This window comes from Lingula anatina, chromosome 1 (genome assembly GCF_051362555.1).
Source record: "Lingula anatina isolate TDL-2025a chromosome 1, LinAna3.0, whole genome shotgun sequence".
Taxonomy (NCBI): Eukaryota; Metazoa; Brachiopoda; class Lingulata; order Lingulida; family Lingulidae; genus Lingula; species Lingula anatina.
The window spans coordinates 23,051,234-23,074,984 of record NC_141767.1 but is presented as its reverse complement, the minus strand read 5'-3'; the positions used below and the strand labels follow the sequence as shown (position 1 = coordinate 23,074,984).

Sequence of the window (23,751 nt, the reverse complement as noted above, 5' to 3'; positions counted from 1 at the left end):
AAGAAAGAGATGACGGAGCGACATGTTGACATAATCCAAGTTATCGGAATAGCGTGTGTTTATTTGTTTTTCATTCATCGAATGTTATTTGAGAATAATTTCGTGCTAATGATTCTGAATTTGGTACTTTCTCATAGCTGCGAAGAACTTTTCTACATTACCAATTTAACCTTGGTCAATGTATAGGGTCCTTAAAAAAAAAAAAGAAAAAAAGAAAAACGGTACCCCGGTTTGTACGTAAGAAGATGAATAGAGTTGTGGTGATCATTACCAATACGAGGCATAAAACGCGTATAAATATGAAAAAGAAGACAAAATCACACCTACATTCTTTTTATTCCACATTACACGAGGGAAACAACAACAGTAATACTGGCTGTCAAAATGCTCAAGTCATTTTCAAAATCCTATAAGCACGGAGGTAACACTTATCTTGCATTGATAAATCTACATGGACGTTGACAAATAATTCAAGAACTTAACACAAAAATATCAAAATTACTAACAAACTTAATATAAAATGACACTTCAAAATCGTCAGAAAAGAAGGGCTGAGTGGATTGCACTAGTACAAAACCGAATCATATAATCTATTAAATACATATACAAATACAATACATAAAAACTTCTATCACATTCAAAATGTTCACGCCAATCTAAATCCTACAAAACGTGCAATTACAATGGCACCGTTTTGTGTAGCTATACATATTTCTTAGGTCCAACTTGAATTTTGCAGTAATAGATATGTTAACCTGTTAAAATAATGTATTGCATGCTTGAGGTATATATAACATTAGAGGTGACATGAAATTTAATTCTTAAAAAAATAAAGTAGCTTCCGCTGTCTCATAGTTGGAAGAGATAAAAACACTTCAGTCAGCACAAAACCTCTGTCATTTAAAGTTCAGTGGTAAATGCTTACATTTCTAATATACTGATCTCACTTCATAACATGTCATGTTTACCTTTGCTCATAGTATAAAATATTGCAATTTCAAAATAAAATAAAGGAAAGGAAAATAAAGATAAAATAACTAATTCATAGACAAAGTTGATACGAAGCTCCTTACCCTGAAAAAAAAAAAAAAAAGATTCATTCACTCATCTCACATGGGGTACTGTATCCATTCTTCTGCACATCACTTTGACAGCAAACATTGCCACAAGTCAACAGTAAATATCATTAAATCCTACCAAGTCCAAGAAATTGTCCTAGCTTAATTTAAAATAAAACTAGCCAGACTTGTATACGGTGATAATAATAATAATAATAATAATAATAATAATAATAATAATAAAATGATGCCCAAAATGACAACAAAGAATTTCTCCAATATATTTAAGTCTGGATCTATAATTGACATGCACTTCTTTATAATGTTTAATGCAAATTTCATGTTTTTCAAACCCTACATTAAGTGTATTTAACTATTCATATATACTTCTATATACATAATACTAGAACTGCTTCACAGGAACATTTCTCTTGAATGGATATACATCAAAGATGTTAGAGCACAACCAAACTGAAGCAAAATAAAATAGACATGCTTCATATGTATTCCTGAGTATTACTTATTACAGTTATTATAACCATTCTAAATAAAAATGCACCACATACATTTTGATTAGCTGCTACATAATATACAAAAGACAGTAAAAGCTGACAATTGTACAGCCCAGTGCCTGTATCAAGGCTGCATGGATAACAGCCTATTTCAGACTTAACACTGGCAAACCATCCTGTAAAACTCAGGGGGTGCAATGGAGGTAAATTACTACTAAGAATAAACTGAGACAGCATAACTTTAAATCTACTAGTCCTTGTGATTACTGTATATGTACAGTCATTTCCAATCCCCTGACTGTGTATAACCATGACTTATCACTTCAAAATAGAAATATAAGTAAAACGACATACCTGGCAGTGGTATTTTTGCACTGTGTGAGATACAGCAATATATTAGAAGATGCACCCGTCAAATTGCTTGTCACTTATAGAGTGCTTACCCAATGACCATGTGTTTTTGTTTCGTCTTGTTGTTGCTCTGGCAACTGAAACTAAATATTATCATACTATGCAAATGTATCATTATATTCTTAATTTTTTTGAGAGTAAGAGGGCTCATCTTCCATAGACAAAAGTAACTAAAATACTGATTTGGAATTATAAGAATAAAGCATTCTATTCAAAAAGGGCACCAGCATGAACTTTGTGATACAAAATAGCTGAATATCATCATATTAGCACTGTCTAAGTAAATACTTATTTTTTTCAATACTTAAAAATATCAGCAGTAAATAAAATAAGGAATAAAAGTATCTGATACAATCAAATCTAAAAATATGGCATTATGCAATTAACATTTTGATTTTTTGTAATTGCTTCATAAAATTGTTTGAAGTTTTCAATCATTATCATAGTTCAATAGCCCCTTCCTCATTTCAAATCTGTTGCCCCTTTTTTTAAAATCTCCATAAGCAGACAATTATTTACTGCAAATGGCCTGAAATTTTGAAATAATTTACAATTGTATTTTTCTACTATGCTTTAGGTTCATTTTTAACTATGATCTAGAAAGGTACTTGACTGAAAAACAGTCTGTTCTGAGTTTACAATATTGTTTTATGAGTAAATTAGATGGTATATCATCTACAGACCAAAAATTTGTAATTTTGCAAATGATAATCTATGACAATAAATAAATAAATAATGCCTTGTAAAAGGGTGTGTTTTCAAAAATGGTGGTACATATGACATAGTATATGAAAAGTAATGAATAAAATACTTTATAATACATACTGAGTATCCATGTCAACTTTGCCTTACAACTCTAGTTGTGTGTGTACCATATAAACCACAACTGCGTTTGTGTACATAATAAAAACATAACCAATAATAAGGTTGAATTTCAAAATTAAACAGCAAGGATAAGTATTCTATTTTGTCACATCGTTGTGAGAGCAAAAGAAAAAGAGGTGCAAAATGAATGTTTCTTCCTCAGTGTTGATGTCCCTTGGGTTCTGTAAACAGGATACCAGGCAGATTCCCACTCAGCCTTATATATATATATATATCTCTGGAAAAACCACAATATTCTTCGTAGCCACATACTTCATGGTAGGGCTCCATGAACACATTCTTTTTAGTCTTCAAAGACCTTATCCCATTAAGAAGGGAGTTCAGGCTTCGCTGCAGCTCTTGGTCAACTTCTTCATAACCAAACCTGATATCAACACTAATACTCCTACAGAGGTTCTCAGTTTCATGACCTAAACACTCTAAATCAGGTTAAGATAAAAGACTAAAATATAGTGTTACAGAATAAAATAACAGATTTTTTCATGCATCTTTTGGTCTTCTGGGCAAGGCAAACTTGAATCTCTTCGTATCATTTAAAAATGCAGCTATTCTTGGTCTGGCTGCCATCTGATTGTAATATTTTCTAAGTTTTGGAAAATCTTTTAGTACATGGACTGACATGGCATCAGGATACTCCTCAAACCTTCCAAATTCCATATTGCTGTCCAGCTGATCAAACAGCAAAAAGTCCACCCAAGTGAGGCGGTCATTGACAAAGAAAGCTTCATTCTGAAAATAGAAAATATGCAAAAGAATAAACTTCTTTTTGGCTCACAAAAAATGTGAGTAAAAACTGTCCCCTAAGAATCTTATCTGGCATAGTTGAAAAAAATTTTAAAGGTTTGCTTACTGCCATCAAAGTTCAGGTAGGCCTCTAAATTTCAACTTTTGTGAAACAAGCCCTTGTGTGATAAATTACTGTCAAGATGTGGGCTTAATATTACAATTTTTGTAGGTGTACTTCAAATATACATACATTAATGGAAAAATCTGATACATAAAAAACTTATCTGTGTTTAAATAATGAAAGCAGTTACCTCCTTCTATATAAAGCTACAACATATTTTCAATGATTTAAAAATATTTTTCACATTTTTCAATATTGTAAAATAACAATGCATTTTACAAATACCAGGTTAACCACATACCAGTTTTGATAATGGAGGTGCTAATTTTTCAAAATATCCCAACCATACTGGTAATGTTTCATTCAAGTATTGTTCTCTGAGTTTGAGGCTGAAGTCTGGGTTGTGCAGAACCTCTGCCAATTTGGCCCTGAGATCCTCTTGAAAAAATATAAGGTGAAAATAAACAGGTTAATATTTAAGTAAACTACTATTTACACATTAAGGACAAAACCAGTAAACAAGACTAGCAATTATACAGACATTAGACAATTTTTTTAGATTAAAAAAAACAACAAAACATTTAATGGCATCTATGCATCAATTTTTTTTCCAAAAATTCCTCATATACCAAAAAGCAAAGGGAAATTTTGAAAAAAAAAGGGCTTAACAAAAACTGAAATTGATCATTTCAAATATTGTCCATGGTCATGTGTCTTGAAAACCAATAGACTGTGACTCATTACGTTACAATATGCAGCAATAAAAGAAGAAGTATTCTTCACCAACAACCAAAGTAATTGTATAAATACCTTGACTAAAATATTGTCTAAATAAAATCTTTGCAAAAATCTATTTTAAATTGTTAGTGTACTCTTAACATCAGAGTAACAGTACATAATGTTAGGTCACAGCCATGTACAGAACTTTTACAGAAATAAATAAATATTTACATATATATATATAAAATCCAGTAAATTTGAAATGAAATTAATATAAATTGTTTGACATAGGGTGACTTAGTCACAGTCACCCCAGTGACAAAATCACGGACATTAGCTTCACCTGTTCCTTGTGCTAAAATTTCACACATGTGCATCATATCACAGTCACAGTCCATGCCTGTTGTTCTGCCCAGATAGTGCATGATTGCATGGCTCTGAGAGAGGCCAACTCCTGAAGATGGACTTTCTAAATATGGCACTAGGAAAAAAATAAATAAATAAAGATTTCCTATGAAAAAGAAAGAATGTGTGTGATTTTCTGACATTTGCAATATTAAATAAAAAGTAGACATCCCTGCTGCAATAAAGGGTTATTTCTAGATAAGAAATACAGTTTACAAGTACATAGACAGAGTACTCACAAAACTGACTGGTACAATGACATAACGTGAACTGTAGACTTAATGCAGATCAATACATGCACAGGTTATATTTGCTTCATTCATAACCATTTTGTCTTCTTAGCAAAATAAATAGCAGTTCTATTGGATAGCTATGGATTTCCCTCTTAACCATTCAACAGGTCTGCAAATTGTTCCTAAATAGTACACAAATCTATTAATGAATGTACAGTTACTTAGAAATCTGAAAAACTTTTACCTTGTCCAAATAAATATTGTCCATTTTTTACACCCTTCTGTTTTGCTTTGCTCCACTGTACATCTTTGAAATTGTATTCTGTGTACGAGATTTGTGCTTCAGTTAAAAGTAGTCGTATGGCTTCTCCTCTTCCCCTTAAAATACACAAAATTACTTACATGTCAGTAGTCCATGGATTAATAATAAAGGAACTGAATGTTTTTAAGACTCATCAGACTGAACAAATTATTCAATTTAACATGCATTAATTTTTGCACTATTTTTTGACAATTGGAATAAGAGAAAATTTGAACTTCATTTGTTAATTTTTAAAGTGGGTTGTCAATCATGCTTTCCTTTACCTCACTGGAAAATAGTGTAGTGTTACATTGCTAAGATCCGGCAGGGGCATGCAGCCAGTCTTCCCATAGTACAGATAAAACAATGTTCTGAAATTTAAAAAAAAATCAATATAGATAACAACTTATGGGTCAAATCCGTAAGCATATAAAATATGTTAACAACTTGAAAATCCATTCTATAGTATGTGAATTTTTTGAATGTATGCAATAGCTTTTCAAGCACTAGCATGTGTACATACTTGAAATACTATTGCATACATGGACAAATTCACAAATATATTATAAAATAAATTTCATTTTAATTTAGTGATTATAAATAAATACAATTCTACAAAAGAGGCTGCCAGAAAAATCATTATAAATGTTTATGTTGCAGAATATCAAATGGCATATTTGCAGGGAGACACAGTTAAATAGTGCGTCTCATACTGATTGCTCATCATTATGTCCTAGGAAATGTATGAATATGAAAGCAAGGCATTACTTTCAAGGGGAATTCAAGATTGCACTTAGATATCTTGACATTTACATGACACCAGACACCAAGTATCTGGGTTAGGAAAACAGTCTGTTGCTGCCAAAGAACTAAACTTGTGAGAACTATATGTTTTGTACCACTTCATGACTGTGGCCAATTAGTTTTTTTTTTTTTTTTAACTTGTACTTTTTGCTATGAGAAGTCCTTATGCATTTCATCAGAATTCAGTCTTAATGTAGTAGAAAATACCTGACAAAATAGGGATAGCACACTCTTGTCATGTCAATCAATGTATGGGGTATTACACTGGATAAGAAATCAGAAGTTTGTCAAGTTCAGTTCAGTATGCTGGGTCATTAAATTAGTAATATTTTTTCTACATGGGAAAACATGTGGGCCAATGTCAGGCTCATCTATGCTTCAAGTAAAGTCTGTATATCACTATGCCTCTGTAGGAAGTATGTATATACATATGCATCTTTGTCCTTGTCCTATTGAATGTGATTGAACAAAGGTAGTGCATGCATGTTTGCATGTCTGTGGGTATTTGTGCAAGCATGCATGTGCATACCTGCATAATCCAAATTTGCACTTTTATAAATGAGCAACTCAAGCACTACAGAAAAATGTGTGCTCTGCTTCACTTATATGCATTGCACACATGCCAACACCTGTTAAAGATATGTTCTTTGCCAAAGGTTATTACTCTCTGGAAAATATATTAGAGCCAAAAGCAATTACTGCTTTCACTTTCAGATCAGATTACTTAGTTAACTGTGCTGGTGTAATCAACAACACTGTTAAAAGAAGTCACCTATTCAGGTGTGTTGGTACAACAGGCAAAGTTAACAATTTACAAAAAAATGAAGAATACTAATCAAACCTGTCCTGGCTACCTGTCCATAATGTACCCATTTGGTATTGATACTAAAGATTTAGTATTGGTATAAAGAAAACCTGATATAATGTTGATATAACACTTGTAATCAAACACAAAGTAAAAACTAAGCTACATAAAGAAGGAATACAAATATCAGCATGACTACCGGGCTTTTATGTTTAAAATTGCTGTAATACTTGGAATTCCAATGTCTACACCATGATTAGAACCTTTCAACTCTAATCAACAGTGGCGGACACCAGATATACCCGATATATTTTATACCAAGTAGATATACTGTATCCTTTTTACAGGAACAGATGAAAAAGGGGGGGGGGGGGGATACAAGCTTAAACCAGCCGTACCATATACACAAAATAGAAAATTTTGTGTATTTGTTAAGCTCGCTCAGAAATGTATTGCATAAGTAATGCATTTAAATGTATATTGTTGTTTAGCAATAGTGAAACTTACATGCTATCCAGTCTATCAGGCTGTTGTTCCTACAACTGCACGGTAGGGTTTTAACAAATAAATTCACACATTTTAGTATCACTTGCCATTGTGTTCATAGTGCTTTTCTATTAATAAATCATCAATGTATTTGAGCAATATAATGTTGACCACCCTGCAGCTGGCATATACTGTTTCACAGAAGCTTTCTTTAGCTGGATACCTTACCCAGTCCTTTATTCTTAAATTATTGATTGGCAATGGCCTAGGTGAAAGAAGAAATAATCAAGAGCTAGGGCATGCAGTTACCAACAAACAAATGAATATTCAAGCGATTTGCCAGTGTAGACCCCTGTGGTACTGGTCAATGGTTCACCACACTGTAGCACCTTCTCTTATATAGGTACTTTATCTGCCTTTGCCCAAATCGATCCCATTTGCCACTACTGGCACAAGACACCTTTACATGGGAAACGAGGGTATGCCGCAGAATGTTAGGGGTACATAAAATAATTGAACAGATAGTGAATGCATTAAAACTTATCTAAATTTTTCTTAATTAAATCACCCATTTGCACAATCTTACTTGGATAACCAAGACGCCTTCCCGCTGTATAAAATCGCTAAAATACCGGCGATCCCCACAAACAAAAGCTGCAAGCTTGCCATCCTGGGGCTGCCCCGGGCCGAAGGTCAATTTTGTCATTTTGATTTTTTTCACAATATATCTGGATACCAATTGTTATAAAATAAAAGTTTTATTTTAATAACAAAATATGGATATTTTTCATGATTTAACCATTGTGAATTAAACAAAAAATTCTTGCACTTTCACTGCGGGCCTAGATATCGATATTCAACATGGCGGTGAATTTCCCACCGCTTCCCCAGGTTGGTACATTTTTCAATATTTTTCTGCTCACAGGCTTAATTGACATATGACCATACATGCAGATGTAAGCTTTTCGAATATGAGCAATGTAATTTGCAACCGATTGGCGTACAGTGTTATAAGTTTTGCACAAACACGTCTTCATTCCAGGCTAAACTCAGATGCCTGAGGGTACCCGCCCATACGGTGCAAATACCATCCTCACTTTCCCATGTGTTCATCTTTCAATACATTAACCACGAATGTGAACATCCTCCATTTCACCAATGTAAATAATGCTTATTTTTTTCGGTTTTGTTACATACTCCAAATGGGAAATGTTATGGATAATAAGTAATGGACTGGTGCAGAACTTGAATTGAGTGTTGAAGTGGTACAGCTTGATCTATTTAATCGTGATAAATATTTTGATTGCATTTCTTATCAAAAAGTTAGTACCATATGGTGAGAATGATCAGTATGTCGTTAAAGTTGTTTGGAATAATTATGTTGTTTTTCTTCGGCTAGGCACCACTGCCATTAAGCCCCATAACATCATTTCACATTTATTAGATTATATAGCATATGCTTTACATAGCATTGGATTTCATCATTGCTTATTTAAAGTCCTAAGAAAAATATTCCAGTTGAATTTTCACGTGCCCATTACATTCACAGTGTCATGTTGTGATAAAAAAAATTAGTGTAATTAAAATATTATGTTGGTAACTGTCCTTTTAGCTTATTAAAGAGAATCCAGTGGAGAATGACATTTCTGATTTCAGCTTTTGCTACCCTTTAAACACTTAATTGCACAGTATCATTTTGACCAAGTACATAAGGATAAAGACAATAAATTTATGATTTTGAAAAGTTAACATGGGGATTTTAAAAAAATAAGCTGTCTGTTAGAATTTTTATAGAATAAAAATCTCAAATGTTGTCCAAGATGCCACAATATAAGATCTGATGCATCATTATTATTTTGCCATGTTGTGGTATTTTATAATATGTATATCCGTCCCTTTAGTGTACAATACTAGTAAGGATATTTTGATCACAAGTTATTTTTCCCATATGGATACATGATACTATCATACTAGTATTTTTTAACCTTTTTAACATCATACCATGAGCAATACTGTCACCAAAATCGGAAAAAATCTTGGCATTTAATATACATTTTCATCACAAGATTTATTTCATCAGGTTAATACTGTCCATTTAAAATAATCATTAGAGAAGAAAAAGCACAAATGTAATAGTAAGATGTAATTTTCAGTGGTTCACATTCATTTCCTACTTTTCATTTTCAGCATTCAGAATAACTACTTTATTAATCATAGTTCTCCATATCTACATTTGTCCCAGTTTCTTTTTCAGGTGCTCATGTACAGAACATTTAGTTACAAAAATACAATATGTTATATTTTAGGTTGCTGGGGCACACAGTTCTACTTATGAAGCATATTTTCAACAGGTATGTATCTGGAATGGTTTAGACATGAAGTATTAAAATATGAGATCATGAAGGTTATCAGATATCAAGTTCTAGTAAATAAAGGTATGTCAATTTTTAATCATACACAAGCCATGCACTGTCTAGTAGGATGATATCATATGTCCTCATTCCCAGCACACACGCAAGAGAGCTTTGCATGATTGTGGATTTGACTGGTGGATACAACTATTACTGTATAGTAAACCATCATTCTTAGAGTGCTTTGGAAAGATGTCACGCGAAAAAGAAACTTGGAAAATATGTCACTGGTTTAGAAAAAAATGTTGTTGTTTATATAATAAATGTTAAAGGCAATACTATGTGTTACATTTAGACAACAGACACAGACAGTATGTTCGATGTTATATTTATGAATTGTATGTGTACAGCATTACAGCGAATGGATCAATACCGTTACATAGTATGGTATTTGTTAGTTATACTCAAAAGTGTGTATATGAGCCAAATTACGCCTAAGGGACAGGCAGCAGAGCCAAAGCTTTTGGTAAATCATTCTCTGGGTGATTTTAAAACAGATCTAGCTGTGTTAAGGGATCTCATGCTGTTATTTGTCCAATACCAGAAAAGATTATAAGAGCATTCTGTTTGTCTCAAGAGCAGAATTTTTGCTTATCTCAGTGTATCATGGAAAACTAAGGTTTAATGTGCATTTTGCATTTATAATCTACATTTGTACATTATCTTTTTAGGTTTTGAGTTGTAACGAATGTGAGAGTGTATGGGTTGGCTTTTATTTGCCTCTTCATATATCACTGCTTAGGTTATTGACTTAGTCCAAATTAGCAAAGATAATGTCAACAATTTTATTTGGCAATTCAAATGCTTGGAGCTAAGTCCATTACCATGTGTTCATAGGGATAGATACTCAGTACATAGGTTATCTATGTTGTAACCACATTTATTATTAAATGAAGTTCTGATGAGTGATCTGATAAAATTATTGAAATTAAAAATTGTATCATGAAATAAATTATTGTCACAATATTATTTCAATTTCTTTTTTAATTCGTCATAGTAAATTTCATACCTGTAGGTTTTACAAGATTGGGCACATCATTTTATAATCTAAAGGTATCATGTATTTTAGTTTCTTATGGGTTTGCTTGATTTACCTCAGTTGCTTCCATGCACTTACACTGAGTAAAAGATAAACGAAAAGAAAAAAAAATGAATTGAAATCTTGAAGCAGGGCTTAACATTGTCAGTAGCCAGGGCTAGAAGACTGCAAGGCTGGACAACTTATGGTTAAAAGATTTGTGGTACAGTTTAGAATTGATTTTGTCATAGGCAGTTTTTTAATTACTAGTTTTTCTAAACCCTTCTGACTTTGAAATGGCTGGTCCATTGAATTATGTTTAAAGTTATTTATAAATGTTATAACTGATACAACTTCTTTCATCAGAAATTTTACTTAAAACTACCATAAACGATCTCGTTTTATTGCTATGGATGATGAATAATTGACTGATGGACAGTCATCTTGCAAGCTGCAGGAGTCCTCTGTGTGCCAAAGTAAGGGGTTCAGATAATAGACCTCAGGCTCTGATATCTAGTGTATGGCAATCATTCCAAGTGATATTGCAATCATACCAAATATTGAGTATTTTGAGACTATTTTGAAAAAAAGGTCATTATATTGTGTGCATCAGAATTTTTTTTTTCCTTGGGAAATCGGTTTGCTCTGAACTTAGTTTCCTTAGCTACCAAAGAAGGGAAAGTTTTCTAAAACCTGTGTTTGTTAATTCCTGTAAAAATTGTGTACTAGTACACCTTATTGATTCAAGAATTTTGGTGAGTCACACACATCTTTATGGATTACTTAGAAGTATAACTGAGGAAGACGGCATTGCTTCATCAGAGCTGGCTGGCGTGTTCTTGGCACGTTATGTATAACCTATACCACAAAGAAGACCTACATCCTGAATATACAGATAATAACAGGATATTTTATAAGCAATAAATCACTTGCATGCCAATTTAAAGTGCACATACCCAAACAGAGAATTGACATTTAAAAGGTAAATGTCTCAGCAGAATACAGATTCTCTGTCATTTTTCATATTTTGCAAATGTTCAATAGTGTTTAACTGATGCTTGCATTTGATTTGTCATTTGTTTGCAGAAATATGTAATAAAACTGTATGTTTGTATAAAACAATATTAACAAGTACATTTTTCTATTTGAGACCTTATACAGTTTGCCTCAGAACAGTTGTATGACTTTATGAAAATATACAAATCACCTTCAATGCAGTATAAAGAAAGATGAAATTGGGATCTGTAATTAACTACATACATATATTTAAAACATTTTAGTTGAACTATAATTGCTAATAGATGATGAATTTGTTAGTAAATAGAGTATGATTATGTGCTAATTACACCGAGTGCAGTTCCTAAATTGTAACTAATATTAATTTTTTTCTCTTGATTTCCCCAGGCTGACAGTAATGGAACTGGTGCTGTTGGTGCCATGGAAGCAGCTAATTTTATGAAGAAGTCTGGACTTAAAGAAAAAACACTCTCACAGGTGAATATAGTCCTGATTGACAGATGCATGTTAAAACTGCCCGTGCGATTTGCATAGATGTGTATAACTTAATGTAGTTTAACTTTACTGAATATGGCATCTAGCATTATAAAATTGAAAAATGAACTTTTTTCCTTTTTTACTCAGTATAAAAATGTTAAGCATTCCAATTTATAACAATACTGAAATAAATCATAAGTTTTAAAAAAATTCCTTTCTCTATAGATTTGGGATCTGGCAGACCCCGCAGGAAAGGGTTACCTGGACAAGCATGCATTTTTTGTGGCCTTAAAGTTCATTGCCATGGCTCAGAATGGATTAGAAGTCTCTATGGCCAACATAGGTGCTCATACGCCACCCCCCAAAATGGTACGTACCCTACTTTTTCGCTTCTTAGAAAGCTTTCTTTTTTTTTAAAAAAAGCAAACTTTTTTTTGGGGGGGAGTGGCTTGACTGTTTTGTTCAAAATGGATGTTAACTCATATTGTCAGTAGTAATATAATATGTGATTTTCCAAACTGATAAGTGCTGTGCAAACATTATTAGAGTACTATATCAGTACTTACATCTTTATATTAGAATTTTGTACCATGAATGAAATGTTTAAAGCAAAAAGTTGTAATTAGGGCAAATTAGTAGTATTCCTTGGGAATAGACATTTTCATTTATAGCAGTGCAATGACCAGTTGGGGTATTTCAAAAATACAGATATTTTAGATGGAAAATGAATTGAGTGGGTGCTTTATTCCAAGTATTCAAGCATGTCATCCAGTCAGGTCTCCTGAAGCTGAATATTGGGGGTGAGGGGGTGGTTGATTGGTTTAAAAACTCTACTGTCATTGAACATTGATGCAGATGCATGTGGCTATCATAGCCTATAAGGTAGTAGAGAGGCATGCATGTACAATTTTTCATTTTTTTCCTTTTTAAAAAAATTTATGTCAGATTGCAAGGGTGCCTTTTACGTTAACACTTCATGTCAGCATATCAAAAATTAAGTTATGGCTTACATTAAGTTGGGTCTAAAATCTTCATTTTGTTAGTCTGTTTGTCATACATTTTTACATTCTGGTCTAACCCTATTAAGTTCATGACTATGTTAATCAAAAACTTATGCACGGGTGAGCTTAGCCTCAAAGAATCTAGCATACATTTATGGAGTAAAAATTTTCAATAATCCCTTAGTGCTGAAGATTGCATAAACGTGTGTTCTTAATCATCTCTCACATAAAGGTGATCCAGGTAGATCTGTGATATACTAGTAGTCTTCTTCATGGCAGTAAAGGATTATGATTAATACTTTCATTTACCCTGGGGTGTCATGGTGTTGTGGTCTCAATAGTGCTTCTTTGAAGCATTTTCTCAGGGGAGAAGCAGTGCGAAATAAGTTGATGTCTGTTTTTATCAAGTGATATTAAAGCTGCAGAGATAGTATTAATTTTCTGTGGAAATGGAGAGTTGTTGCATTAAATCCTAGGCTACAAAAAGAAGATTTTCAGTAGTGAATGTAATGAGTTGCCCTTAATGCTGTTGTGAGTTTAGAATCTTACTTTATGAATTTTATCCTGTAGAAAATGTCTTTTTGATTGTTTTCACAGCTCATAATTTTGCGTATAAACATACTTTAAGTAAAATGATCTCATGGGTGTTTGTCATAAGAATTATTCACTCAGCCCAAAGCCACATTATGTAAAGACTTTATCTTTCAAAAAAAAAATTGTTTCCTGTGGCCATTTCAAGTGAGTAGCAGTTATGTGCAAACTGATAAATGAACTTGTTCGCCTTTTTGAAAAGCGAGCAATTAATAACCTTGATGAATGGGCATTTCAGTATAAGATTAGAAGCAGTTAGTTTTTGAACTGCCCAGAAACAAAACTGAATCCACCTTTGGCCTGGAATAATGATAGCCTGCACACCATTAACCTGACTACGCCTTCCGAGTTTCCAGTGGTCGTGTTTCAGGCTTAGTAAGTGGTGTTGCAGTTCCCTCTTTGACTGCTCTTCCATGTGTGGGCATAGCTCTTTGCTGACTGGCCAGCATGAAGAAATGCAGAAAAAGTGTGACTTTTACAGCTTTATGTACATATGTAGGTAGATTGATGATTGGTTGTGTCTCATTGGAAATTTATTTGATGATTTATGTATGTACATATATAAATGCATCTATGTAGGTTTGCATGATTGTTGTCAATAGTTTTTAATATATTTTTCTGACAGATTTTGTTTATGGGTCATGCAGAAAAAATGCTGACCAGAAAGAAATGAGAAGGGCGTAGATTGTGAATTAAATGAACACATTAGTAATGGAAAGGAAGGGGAAGGAACAGGAATGTTCTTTACATAATTATTTGTTTTGAAATTGATACATATTTAAAGCAGAGATGAAAATTTCAATGGCATCCTGCTTTATATACAATTGTCATTACTGTGTCAAAGGTTATCAAATAAACGGTACAGCGGTAATTGATGCTGGTGTCAGTAGGAAGGGGTCACTATAGGTAGTTAAGGGAGGTGAAAAATAATGTGTGGTATGCATTAAAAATAATGTATGTTTGTATGTGAATGATAGTAGCTGGTGAGGGTGAGAATATACTCCTTGAGTGGTCAATGATAACATAGTAGTAATGTCTCATTTGTGGTCAATATTTATATTTATTGATCATTATTATCTATTTAAATGAGATAACAATTAAGATAAGATATTGTGGAATAATTGCAAATGAACAATGGATATTTACCCATTTCTGTATGATCACCACATGTTGTACATTATAAGGTAATTGACTATTTAGATGGCTATATCATGTTTTATAATGTATACATTATATTATGCATAAATAATTGATGTGTGTAAAAAATGGAATTGAATCATTTACCTGATTTGATTCAAGCTCTTGTAAGTCATCTGTATGCTGTAAACACAATAACGTAATTACCTGCAGCTGGTGATCACCCTGGGTGTCAGTCTGGTGACAGTGGCTGAGGTCTATATCTCTTAGTGTTAAGCCAGCTGGTAACATTTCTCTGACACTCAGGGTTTCTGATGAATAACCATTCGTTAGTTGATGCCATTTTTACACATTTACTTTAAATTCAGGTAGGATGTATTGGCAGATATGTTTAACCTAATGAACCTTTTTATGTTTTTTTTTTCCAAGTTGAGCTTATAACTTGAGCACATCACAGTATAGTCGTATAGCCAGGAAGAGTTTATGATCGAAGCGTTGTACTAAAATACAAGATTATTCATTGTCACTTAGACATATTTCTAATAATTTCAAATGTTATGTTCCAGGGAGAACCAGCAAGTCCTGCCATGCAGCCTTTAGGTGCAGCTCCAGCAGACTGGGCTATTAAGGTACGCACTTGGGTCTCAAAAAGTCTAAACTCTGGGGTTTACCATGAACAATAAGGACAGATTATACTGTTGCATCAAAGATACATTAAGACAAATTTGCTTGTTCGAGCTGATGAATTAACCGCAGGGTTTTTGGGGTAGTAAATTGTGATATCACTTACAAAGAGATCTCCCTCACCCAAACAGCTATCAAAGACGTTTAATTGTCCATTTAAACAATGATTTCTACGATTTGATGCCAGGGAATTTTTTGTGAAAGGCTTATGGTTTTATCAGCAAAGCGGCAAAATAATGTTTTTGTTTAATGGAACATTATAATTAGAAGCATGTACCAGATTATAATTCACATTCTAATCATCAACCATGCCAACTTCCATGTTAATATCCTACTTAGTTTAGCAAAAATGTGCATTATCTTGGTTACTAGATTATATGTGATAATTATTTTTTAAAAAATGCTAAAATATTTTTAAAGCGTTAGCTTACAGCCAACCTGGATATTAGTAGATTAATAGGTTACTCACTGACCCCTAGGTGGTATAGTGACCAAGACCCTCTTATAAATGTCAGGTAGATCAATCTCCCCCCCCCCCCCCCCCCCAATCTTTATTCATATGTGGCTTGCAATGGCTCATGCTGATAGCCTCTCATATATTCCATGGGATGTTGGATGACTTGGATTCAGGGATCTTGGTTTGGTTGACTTTGGTTGATTTTGCCAAATGTAGGCCTTTATTACATATCAAACCCCTTAAGTTTGACTGTTTACGTAATGTGGCTAGCTTATGATTATGTGGAGTCAGTTTTGTGACAGTGGTATTGATCTTGGATGATTTTATGAACAGTCTCCCAATAAATGTATATAATGTTGACATTTTTAAATGAGTTATTGAGATCCCAAAAAGTAGCATTGTTGAGACAGGCAGTTTTTTTCTTTAGGGGCAAAATTAAAAGGCTGAAAAATGAAGAGAGCAGCATTTCATATCTTTTCAGTCATAGGACATCTTCCTTGTAGGAAGATATTCAGATGTTTTTTAGGTTAGTCATTGCAGATGTCATGAGAAGGCACTACTTCATGGTATAGACTCATTGAAAAATCTTTTTTTCAGTCTCATCATGTTATGCTTTTGTGGAGGGAGCCCTTTGTTTATAGACTAAGATCTACAGGACCTTTGCTGATACCGCTTGTCAGCTTCAATTCTTTTGTGTTGATCAATAGTAAAACTTTGTACTAGGTTGGACTTCTAGTTATTATCTACATCTTGCACTAAGGGAGTTCCATTAGATGCAATATATCAAATGGAATCCTTAGGGGAGAATTGCTAAAATATGAGAATTATTGGTTAATGGCTGTGTCATTTGGTTAGTTAGTATAGACTAATGGATGTACATTTTCTGTAATTTGAATGCAGCACTTTGTGTATCAAACATTCATATGTTTATATCTGATTGAGGAATTTGTGTAAAAAAGCATCATATTCCATGACTTGAATTGTGAATAAGGTGTATTATGGTACGAAAAGAATGCTATTTTTGATAGTATGGAAGTAGATGTAATGACAATTTGTTAAATTCATGAAAATCACATTTTTCAGTTGTTTGGATCCATTCGGAAAGACATCACTTGATAATAATTATAATTTCTGGTGACCGGTTTTGCTAATTGGAATAATTATTTTGATGATGAGCAGTTTGGATCCATCACCCATGTATGATGGAACCCAGAATGCAGTAAGTGGCATGGCACTAAAGGAGACACATGTGGGATCATTTTAGGATGAAATAATCACCTGAAATGAAATTACATGTTCTAAATTTAGATAATGTATTGATTTGGTCATATCCAATTACTTGAAACTTTTTCATTCTATCTCAGACGACAGAAAAGGCCAAATATGACCAGATATTTGATGGACTCCAGCCTATTGATGGGAAGCTCTCTGGGGATAAAGTCAGACCAGTAAGAGAAATCAGTTTAAGAATCAGGCACATGTTTTGTTAGTTGATTAGAATCAGTTTGTGGAAATGCTAACAAGCTAATTTGAATAAGTTTAATGCAATACTGTTGTTATGATGGAAAGGTTAAAACTTTCACTTTTATTTAAATGTCAATGTACCATTTTATATTGTATTGTATGAACTACAGTTCCACATAAAGATTATTAACAAAAAAGTCTGTATGGTTGAATATTTATAATGTGGCAACTTTTTGGGGCTTTTCCATATAAATCTGCCCTTATCATATAATACAGTGGCACAGTAATATATATGACCCCATTTTTTCAAAGTTTTCTGTCTTTTCAAGTTAAATACCTTGAAGAAACTCATGGTTTATGAAGACATACTTTGTTAAACAAGATAAATTCCATGTATGACCAGGCCAAAGTACTTTACACAGAAAGAATTTTATTGCATGTTGCATATAATGATGCAGAATACTGCTAATGGAAATTGATACCTCTGCTTTCAGATGCTGTTAAATTCAAAACTGCCTGTAGATGTGTTGGGGAGGGTGTGGGACCTCAGTGATATTGACAAAGATGGACAGTTAGACAGAGAAGAATTTGCTATTGTGAGAAATGTTCAACTCATCTTTAGCTGTGCCAATTATATTGATGATTTCTCTTATATATGATATTTTAAATATAGAGCATGTTATTGTTGTTGCATTCCACTCTTTGAAATAGCTTTTCATGTAATTTTTATCTAAATATTTACAACCAATGAGGCCAAAAGAGACAAAGGTCATGATTTTCTCTTGATATATTAGACAAATATATTATAAGTGGCTTGTATAAATTTTTGATGTCAGTAATATGGATCCAAACCTCACCATGTGTTACCATGAAGCCCAAACATCTGTTCTCTATAATCCACAATTCTCTGAACTGCTGTCATATACCTTCCATTAATCAGGCAATGCATTTAGTGTACCGAGCTCTAGAAAACGATCCAGTCCCACCAGCTCTTCCCACAAATCTAGTCCCTCCCTCCAAGCGGCGTAGCCGTGCCAACAGTGGTGTCAATCTTCCTGGTGCTGTCCCCGTGTTACCCAGCATGTCTGGGGGCGGGGCTCCAACACTGCTCCCAGGGAGGTCCAGTCCAGCCATGGGAAGCACTGCAGCTTCTACAGACTTACATTCAGGGGTAAGGTGTAATGTCTCCTCAGACAAGGTTTCTTTGGAATTTGAAGATGTTGTTTTCTTTTACAAAGTTGTGTTATTTAAAGGGTCTGAAAGGGTTAGAGGTAATTGTTTTTATAAAAGCTAAAATGACAGCTACAATTTTAAGAAATTTCAATCTGTCATCAATTTCAAAAGTCTGGATGGTCATGTCAAATTAGGATTGAAAGTTTTATGCAAGTTTGTATTCAATTATAAGCTAGAGTTCATTATTCTCAAGCATTTTTCATTTTCATTTATTGAATATTTTAATTTCTCTTCAAACATCCACTTTCAGATGACAAGTCCTGGCCCTCAGCTTCCCTGGGTCGTACCCCAAGCAGAGAGAGCTAAATTTGAAGCACTGTTCAAGACAGCTGATAAGGATATGGATGGCTTTGTCCTGGGAGGGGAGGTGCGGGATATTTTCATCCAGAGTGGGCTGTCACAGCAGGTCTTAGCACACATATGGTAAGAAAACACATTGTGTTAGTTGAGATGACAATGAAATTGCATCGATTTCTTTTTTTTTCTCAGTGTGTTAGTTCAGATGAATGATAATTGTGCTGTTTGTGATTTTTTTCCTGCTGGTGCTTAATGTTTCAGGTTCCTGAGTGATTTTACTTCTGGTTGAAAAGTATTCATTTATGTTTAATTTCCGTAGTTGTAACCAGTTTCATATGTTATTCATTTGTGAGTGTGTTAGTTGAAGTGAATGTCTTAATTTTGCTGTGTGGTGTATTTCTGCTGGTGCTTAATTTTTCAGGCTTCAAAGTGGTTGACAAATTGACGAGCTGGTTGACAAGTAATCTTATATTAAAGTCATAATTTCATACATTTATGCAATACAGTGTAGAAATTAATCCAGACTACAGTTTATGATTATTATTAATATTTTTCATTTGACCATACAAAATTTAGTCTTTTTTTTCATATGTTATTCCTTGCAGACTTGCAGTATTTGTACTTTTTTGAGACATTTAAAAATTGTAATATGAAAAGCTTGTTCATTGGTCACTTTATGTGGTTATTGAATACAATTTGCATTTTCACGATTGCTTTCTTTATTACCAGGACGTTATGTGACATTAAAGGGACAGGGAAATTGAACAGCGACCAGTTTGCTCTTGCCATGCATTTGATCCAGCAGAAACTGAATGGTGTTGAACCTCCACAAACACTTGCCCCAGAAATGATCCCACCTTCCATGAGGGAGAGGTCTGGAAGTTTGGTGAGTGTTTCCCTATATATATGTTTTGTGTATTGTATTGTATTATATTATATTATTTAGCACAAAGTCATTGCACCATGCATTTAGTAGACCACTCCTTGCCCACATGTTTATTAAATGATAGAAAATTAAGTATAAAAACATAATTAACATTATAGAAAATACTGCACTTGGTCCTAGTAGAGCTTAGCTAGTTTATTGTAGCTAATTTGTAGTTTTGTCCTTTAATACTGAAAGACCTGTTTGTTTGCACTGCAGCAAATATAGACATCTTCACATGTATATGAGGTTTTCTTCAGTTTTCAGGATACTCTTATATATCTCATGTTTGTCCTAATGGTCGCTTCATTCTTATTACAACTTAATCACCATAAGTGCAGCAGGATATGAAACAATTATTTGCCTTTAACGTAGTCTCTTTTGGTTTCTGGCCTTACAGAGACAACATCCAATTACAATTATAGAGAATACAACCAAACCAAAGCCTGCCAACACTATATAATCTTTCAGATTTTCGTTTCCTCTTTCCTTTACTATTATGCGAATGGCGGCTACCAAACGACCCTTTTCCCAGCAACTGAAAAACAAGCAGAGATTTTCTGCAGTTGGTTACATGTGTCTGGGTTGGCGCTAGCAATTTTTTTCACTAAGCCAAATCATCATTTTTTTGTCAATTTGTTTTCCAAATGGTGTTAACTTGACTAAAATGAATCAAATCAATCCCTTTTTGTTAAGCCAATTTAAGTCAATTTTAGCATTTGGCTAAATTGGCGAGTGTTAGCGCTACCCCAGTGTGTATGTAGCGATATTCCATTTGAAGTATACTGCTGATATTTTGTGTTGTCATTATCTTATTTTATTTCTAGATTGTTATTGATTTTATATCTGTTACATTTTCTTTTAAAAAAAGGCCTGCTTGATTTTTCTTGGTGAATGCAAATATTTACCTGTATAAACTGGAATCCGTGAGCCGAAGTTTTCTTATATGGAGCCTGTTTTGAACATCAATTTTCACTCTGCCTCTGGTTTGCCTTCTTATAGTAGTTGGGTCATACTCGTCTGTGTTGTTTTGCCATTTTACTATCACATTTGCCTCTGATGATTTGCTGGAATTGGGGTTCACTTTAGTATATAATATAACAATGAAAACAGCACAATGTAGGTATCACAGTGGGTGTCTATTTAACAAAAAAGGAATTTTTTAAAAAGGAATTTTTGCAAAGAAAAAATACTTTGATATAAGAGTTATAACAAAACTCACTGTGGACAATCAAGGATAATATTCCTCTTCATAAATTCATAGATGGTCTTTCTTTTGGCAAGTGGGGGGATGGTGGGCATGTCGTTCAGGGAGAAGTACCCCTCAGCTTGGTTTATGGTCTCAACCACTTTGCCCGTTTCATCTGTGATGGTTTTAAAAGGAGGCAGAGTAGGACAGTAGATGTGGCAGGAAGTGATCAGGATCTCACTCGGCCTGTCTTTGATCTGTCGCTGGCTGCGTAAGAACAGAGACAGCAGGGAGGAGCGACATGGGACCCCACCTGGGTAATATTTTAGCCGTGGAGGCTCCTGAGGTAGCACAGGCTTGTTTATGTCAAGTTTCTGTATTGAAAAGAAAAATATTGATATAAGGGCAATATTGATAATTTAGAGCTGTAGCTTTTAAACTTATGGTGATTATTTTAATTATAAGCTTAAAAAATATGTGAATTTAAAGTGGTCTTCCCTTAAATGCCCCAGTCAAATGCCCAACAATACTTAAAAGTATTTCAAGGTCATTATCCTAAAGGGAACTGAAGCATTCCTGATGCAACAGATTAGACAAGATCTCTTTGTTCATGTAACTGAATTGAATGGAGTTATTTGGATTGAAATCAGCAAATTATACTATCTCAGTCATGAATCTTGACAATGCATGTCAGGCATGCATTAGATTCAGCAGGTACTGCAGTAAGGTCAATTTAAGTCAGCCTGCCAACCAGAAACTTTCACATTTATCACTTTTGGCTTTTTAACCTTGAGATATCTTTCAATGTTTGAATTATGTCAACCGTTTTTCAGACAGGAGGTCTTTAAAATATAAATCGGATAGAAAAAAGTACTCCAAGGCTGTTCTTGCGGTCCTTTTTTTCAATTTTTTTTTCAATTTTTTTTATTTTTATGATGAGCCAGGCATACCTTGACATAACATATTCCTATTCTCCTCTTGAACCCTGGCTCACCGCACTTACTGCACCGACTCCATGCAGACCACAGTGTGAAAGTCAGCAGGTTGAATGCAGGCAATTCTTGGTCTTCTTTGGGATTTGTGTTGCCTTCAACTTCATCTTGTACCTTATTGTTTAAGGGAAGGAGGAGAAAAATAATTTTGCCCCGCAATTAAGCTATTTTATACCAGAAGGTGTAAAAAGTTGCTATAAAATCACTAAATTTAAAAAGACTTCTCTATACTGACCATTAAGATAATTTTCACTGTTATTCCAGCGTAGAGAAAGCAGCAATGTTGCATTAAATTTCAATGAACTCAAAGCATTTATGTTTTGATTAGAATTATAGATTTATTTCATAGTCTTTTCATTAAATTTTTGTCATTTGAAAAAAAATTTAATTACTTACTCGAGTCTTTTTTTCATTCTTGAGAACATCGATGAAATAAGAGGCTTCTAACATACTACCTCTTTGACATTTGTACTGTCCTGCATCTTCCAGACCAATAGACCTTACCACCAGGTTTTGGTCCTCTGACAGGAAAAAGTGGTCCTTGTCTATGGCGATGGTTTCTTCACGAGGTTTAATTAGGAGACTTCTTTTCCACTTAACACCCTCAGTTGTCTTTGTGCTTACAAAATAATTTTTTCATATTGATTTTTTGTTTATTTTGAAAGGGTCAAATTTTTGTGAGGTAGATATCTTTATGCCCCCTTTTTAATGGAAAAAGTGCACTGTGAGTGATATGGATTGTAGAAAATTGCTAAATTTCTTTCATTAAATTAGATAAGTTCAGAATAAAACTGTTTAGGTTTATTAAAAAGATAAGTTGACAAGGTCAAAACTTTTAATTAGAAAGATATGAATATTTCTGTCATTGTAGATCAACTTTTTAATTTTGTAGCGATTTTTTAATGAAAAAATTAAGGAATCTTTAGGACTAAACACAAAACCTGTCATTATTTTATTTGTAGCAAAATAGTTACTGATAATTTTTCTAAGGAAATCATAAGCCATCTCACCACAGCTTGCAAGACAGCTGTATAGTCTGTCCAGCTTCCAAAAGAATAGCCTCCCCTGTGCTGCCATCTCGCATGGCATCCTTGGCAAATTCACAGGCACTATAAGCAGTTACTTGCTGGTTATACACAAGAATAATCGTGGTTGTTAATATTATAACACCAGTCATACTAGTTACTGTCGCACATTGGCCAAATGTGATGGTTGCTGTCATGGAATTACTGGTGTATTATGGGAAATTATTGTGTTGCTCAGAAACCAGTACTCAGAAACATTGCTGGTTGTCAACATTTAGTGTGGCATTACCCATTGTTGTGTCATCATTTATTCTCTCATTGTTACATCAACAATAACAGTTGCATTATGGGATATTTGCTGTCATA

The 23,751-nt window shown here is 33.7% G+C and overlaps 3 protein-coding genes across 6 annotated transcripts in view; 1 reads left to right on the top strand and 2 right to left on the bottom strand.

The window, feature by feature from the left end:
- Nucleotides 1–317: 317 nt before the first annotated feature.
- LOC106169389 (glutathione S-transferase P) lies at nt 318–8,177 on the bottom strand. Its single transcript, XM_013548844.2, has 6 exons — nt 8,054–8,177; nt 5,657–5,743; nt 5,316–5,449; nt 4,777–4,914; nt 4,015–4,151; nt 318–3,595 (listed from the first exon to the last, which is right to left on the bottom strand). The coding sequence occupies exons 1-6, from the start codon at nt 8,134–8,136 to the stop codon at nt 3,347–3,349; spliced, it is 828 nt and encodes a 275-aa protein (XP_013404298.2). The 5' UTR covers nt 8,137–8,177; the 3' UTR covers nt 318–3,346.
- A 110-nt stretch (nt 8,178–8,287) lies between these two features.
- The window catches only part of LOC106152297 (epidermal growth factor receptor substrate 15-like 1), a 43,403-nt gene continuing 27,939 nt past the window's right edge, over nt 8,288–23,751 (top strand). For 3 of the 4 annotated variants that reach the window (XM_013525818.2, XM_013525816.2, XM_087001989.1), the window contains exons 1-10: nt 8,288–8,358; nt 9,774–9,818; nt 12,301–12,390; nt 12,616–12,759; nt 15,686–15,748; nt 17,625–17,708; nt 18,219–18,320; nt 18,665–18,895; nt 19,208–19,380; nt 19,984–20,140. In XM_013525818.2, coding sequence (XP_013381272.1) covers nt 8,329–8,358; nt 9,774–9,818; nt 12,301–12,390; nt 12,616–12,759; nt 15,686–15,748; nt 17,625–17,708; nt 18,219–18,320; nt 18,665–18,895; nt 19,208–19,380; nt 19,984–20,140 — 1,119 coding nt within the window. In that variant the 5' untranslated portion in view covers nt 8,288–8,328. Of the gene's footprint in view, nt 8,359–9,773; nt 9,819–11,602; nt 11,879–12,300; nt 12,391–12,615; nt 12,760–15,685; nt 15,749–17,624; nt 17,709–18,218; nt 18,321–18,664; nt 18,896–19,207; nt 19,381–19,983; nt 20,141–23,751 lie in introns of those variants that run through there. The other variant, XM_087001981.1, reaches the window with a different exon arrangement.
- LOC147764134 (Ig-like V-type domain-containing protein FAM187A) lies at nt 20,318–23,587 on the bottom strand. The gene is made up of 6 exons (XM_087001998.1): nt 23,371–23,587; nt 22,757–22,979; nt 22,319–22,474; nt 21,402–21,742; nt 21,088–21,246; nt 20,318–20,717 (listed from the first exon to the last, which is right to left on the bottom strand). The coding sequence occupies exons 1-6, from the start codon at nt 23,580–23,582 to the stop codon at nt 20,546–20,548; spliced, it is 1,263 nt and encodes a 420-aa protein (XP_086858124.1). The 5' UTR covers nt 23,583–23,587; the 3' UTR covers nt 20,318–20,545.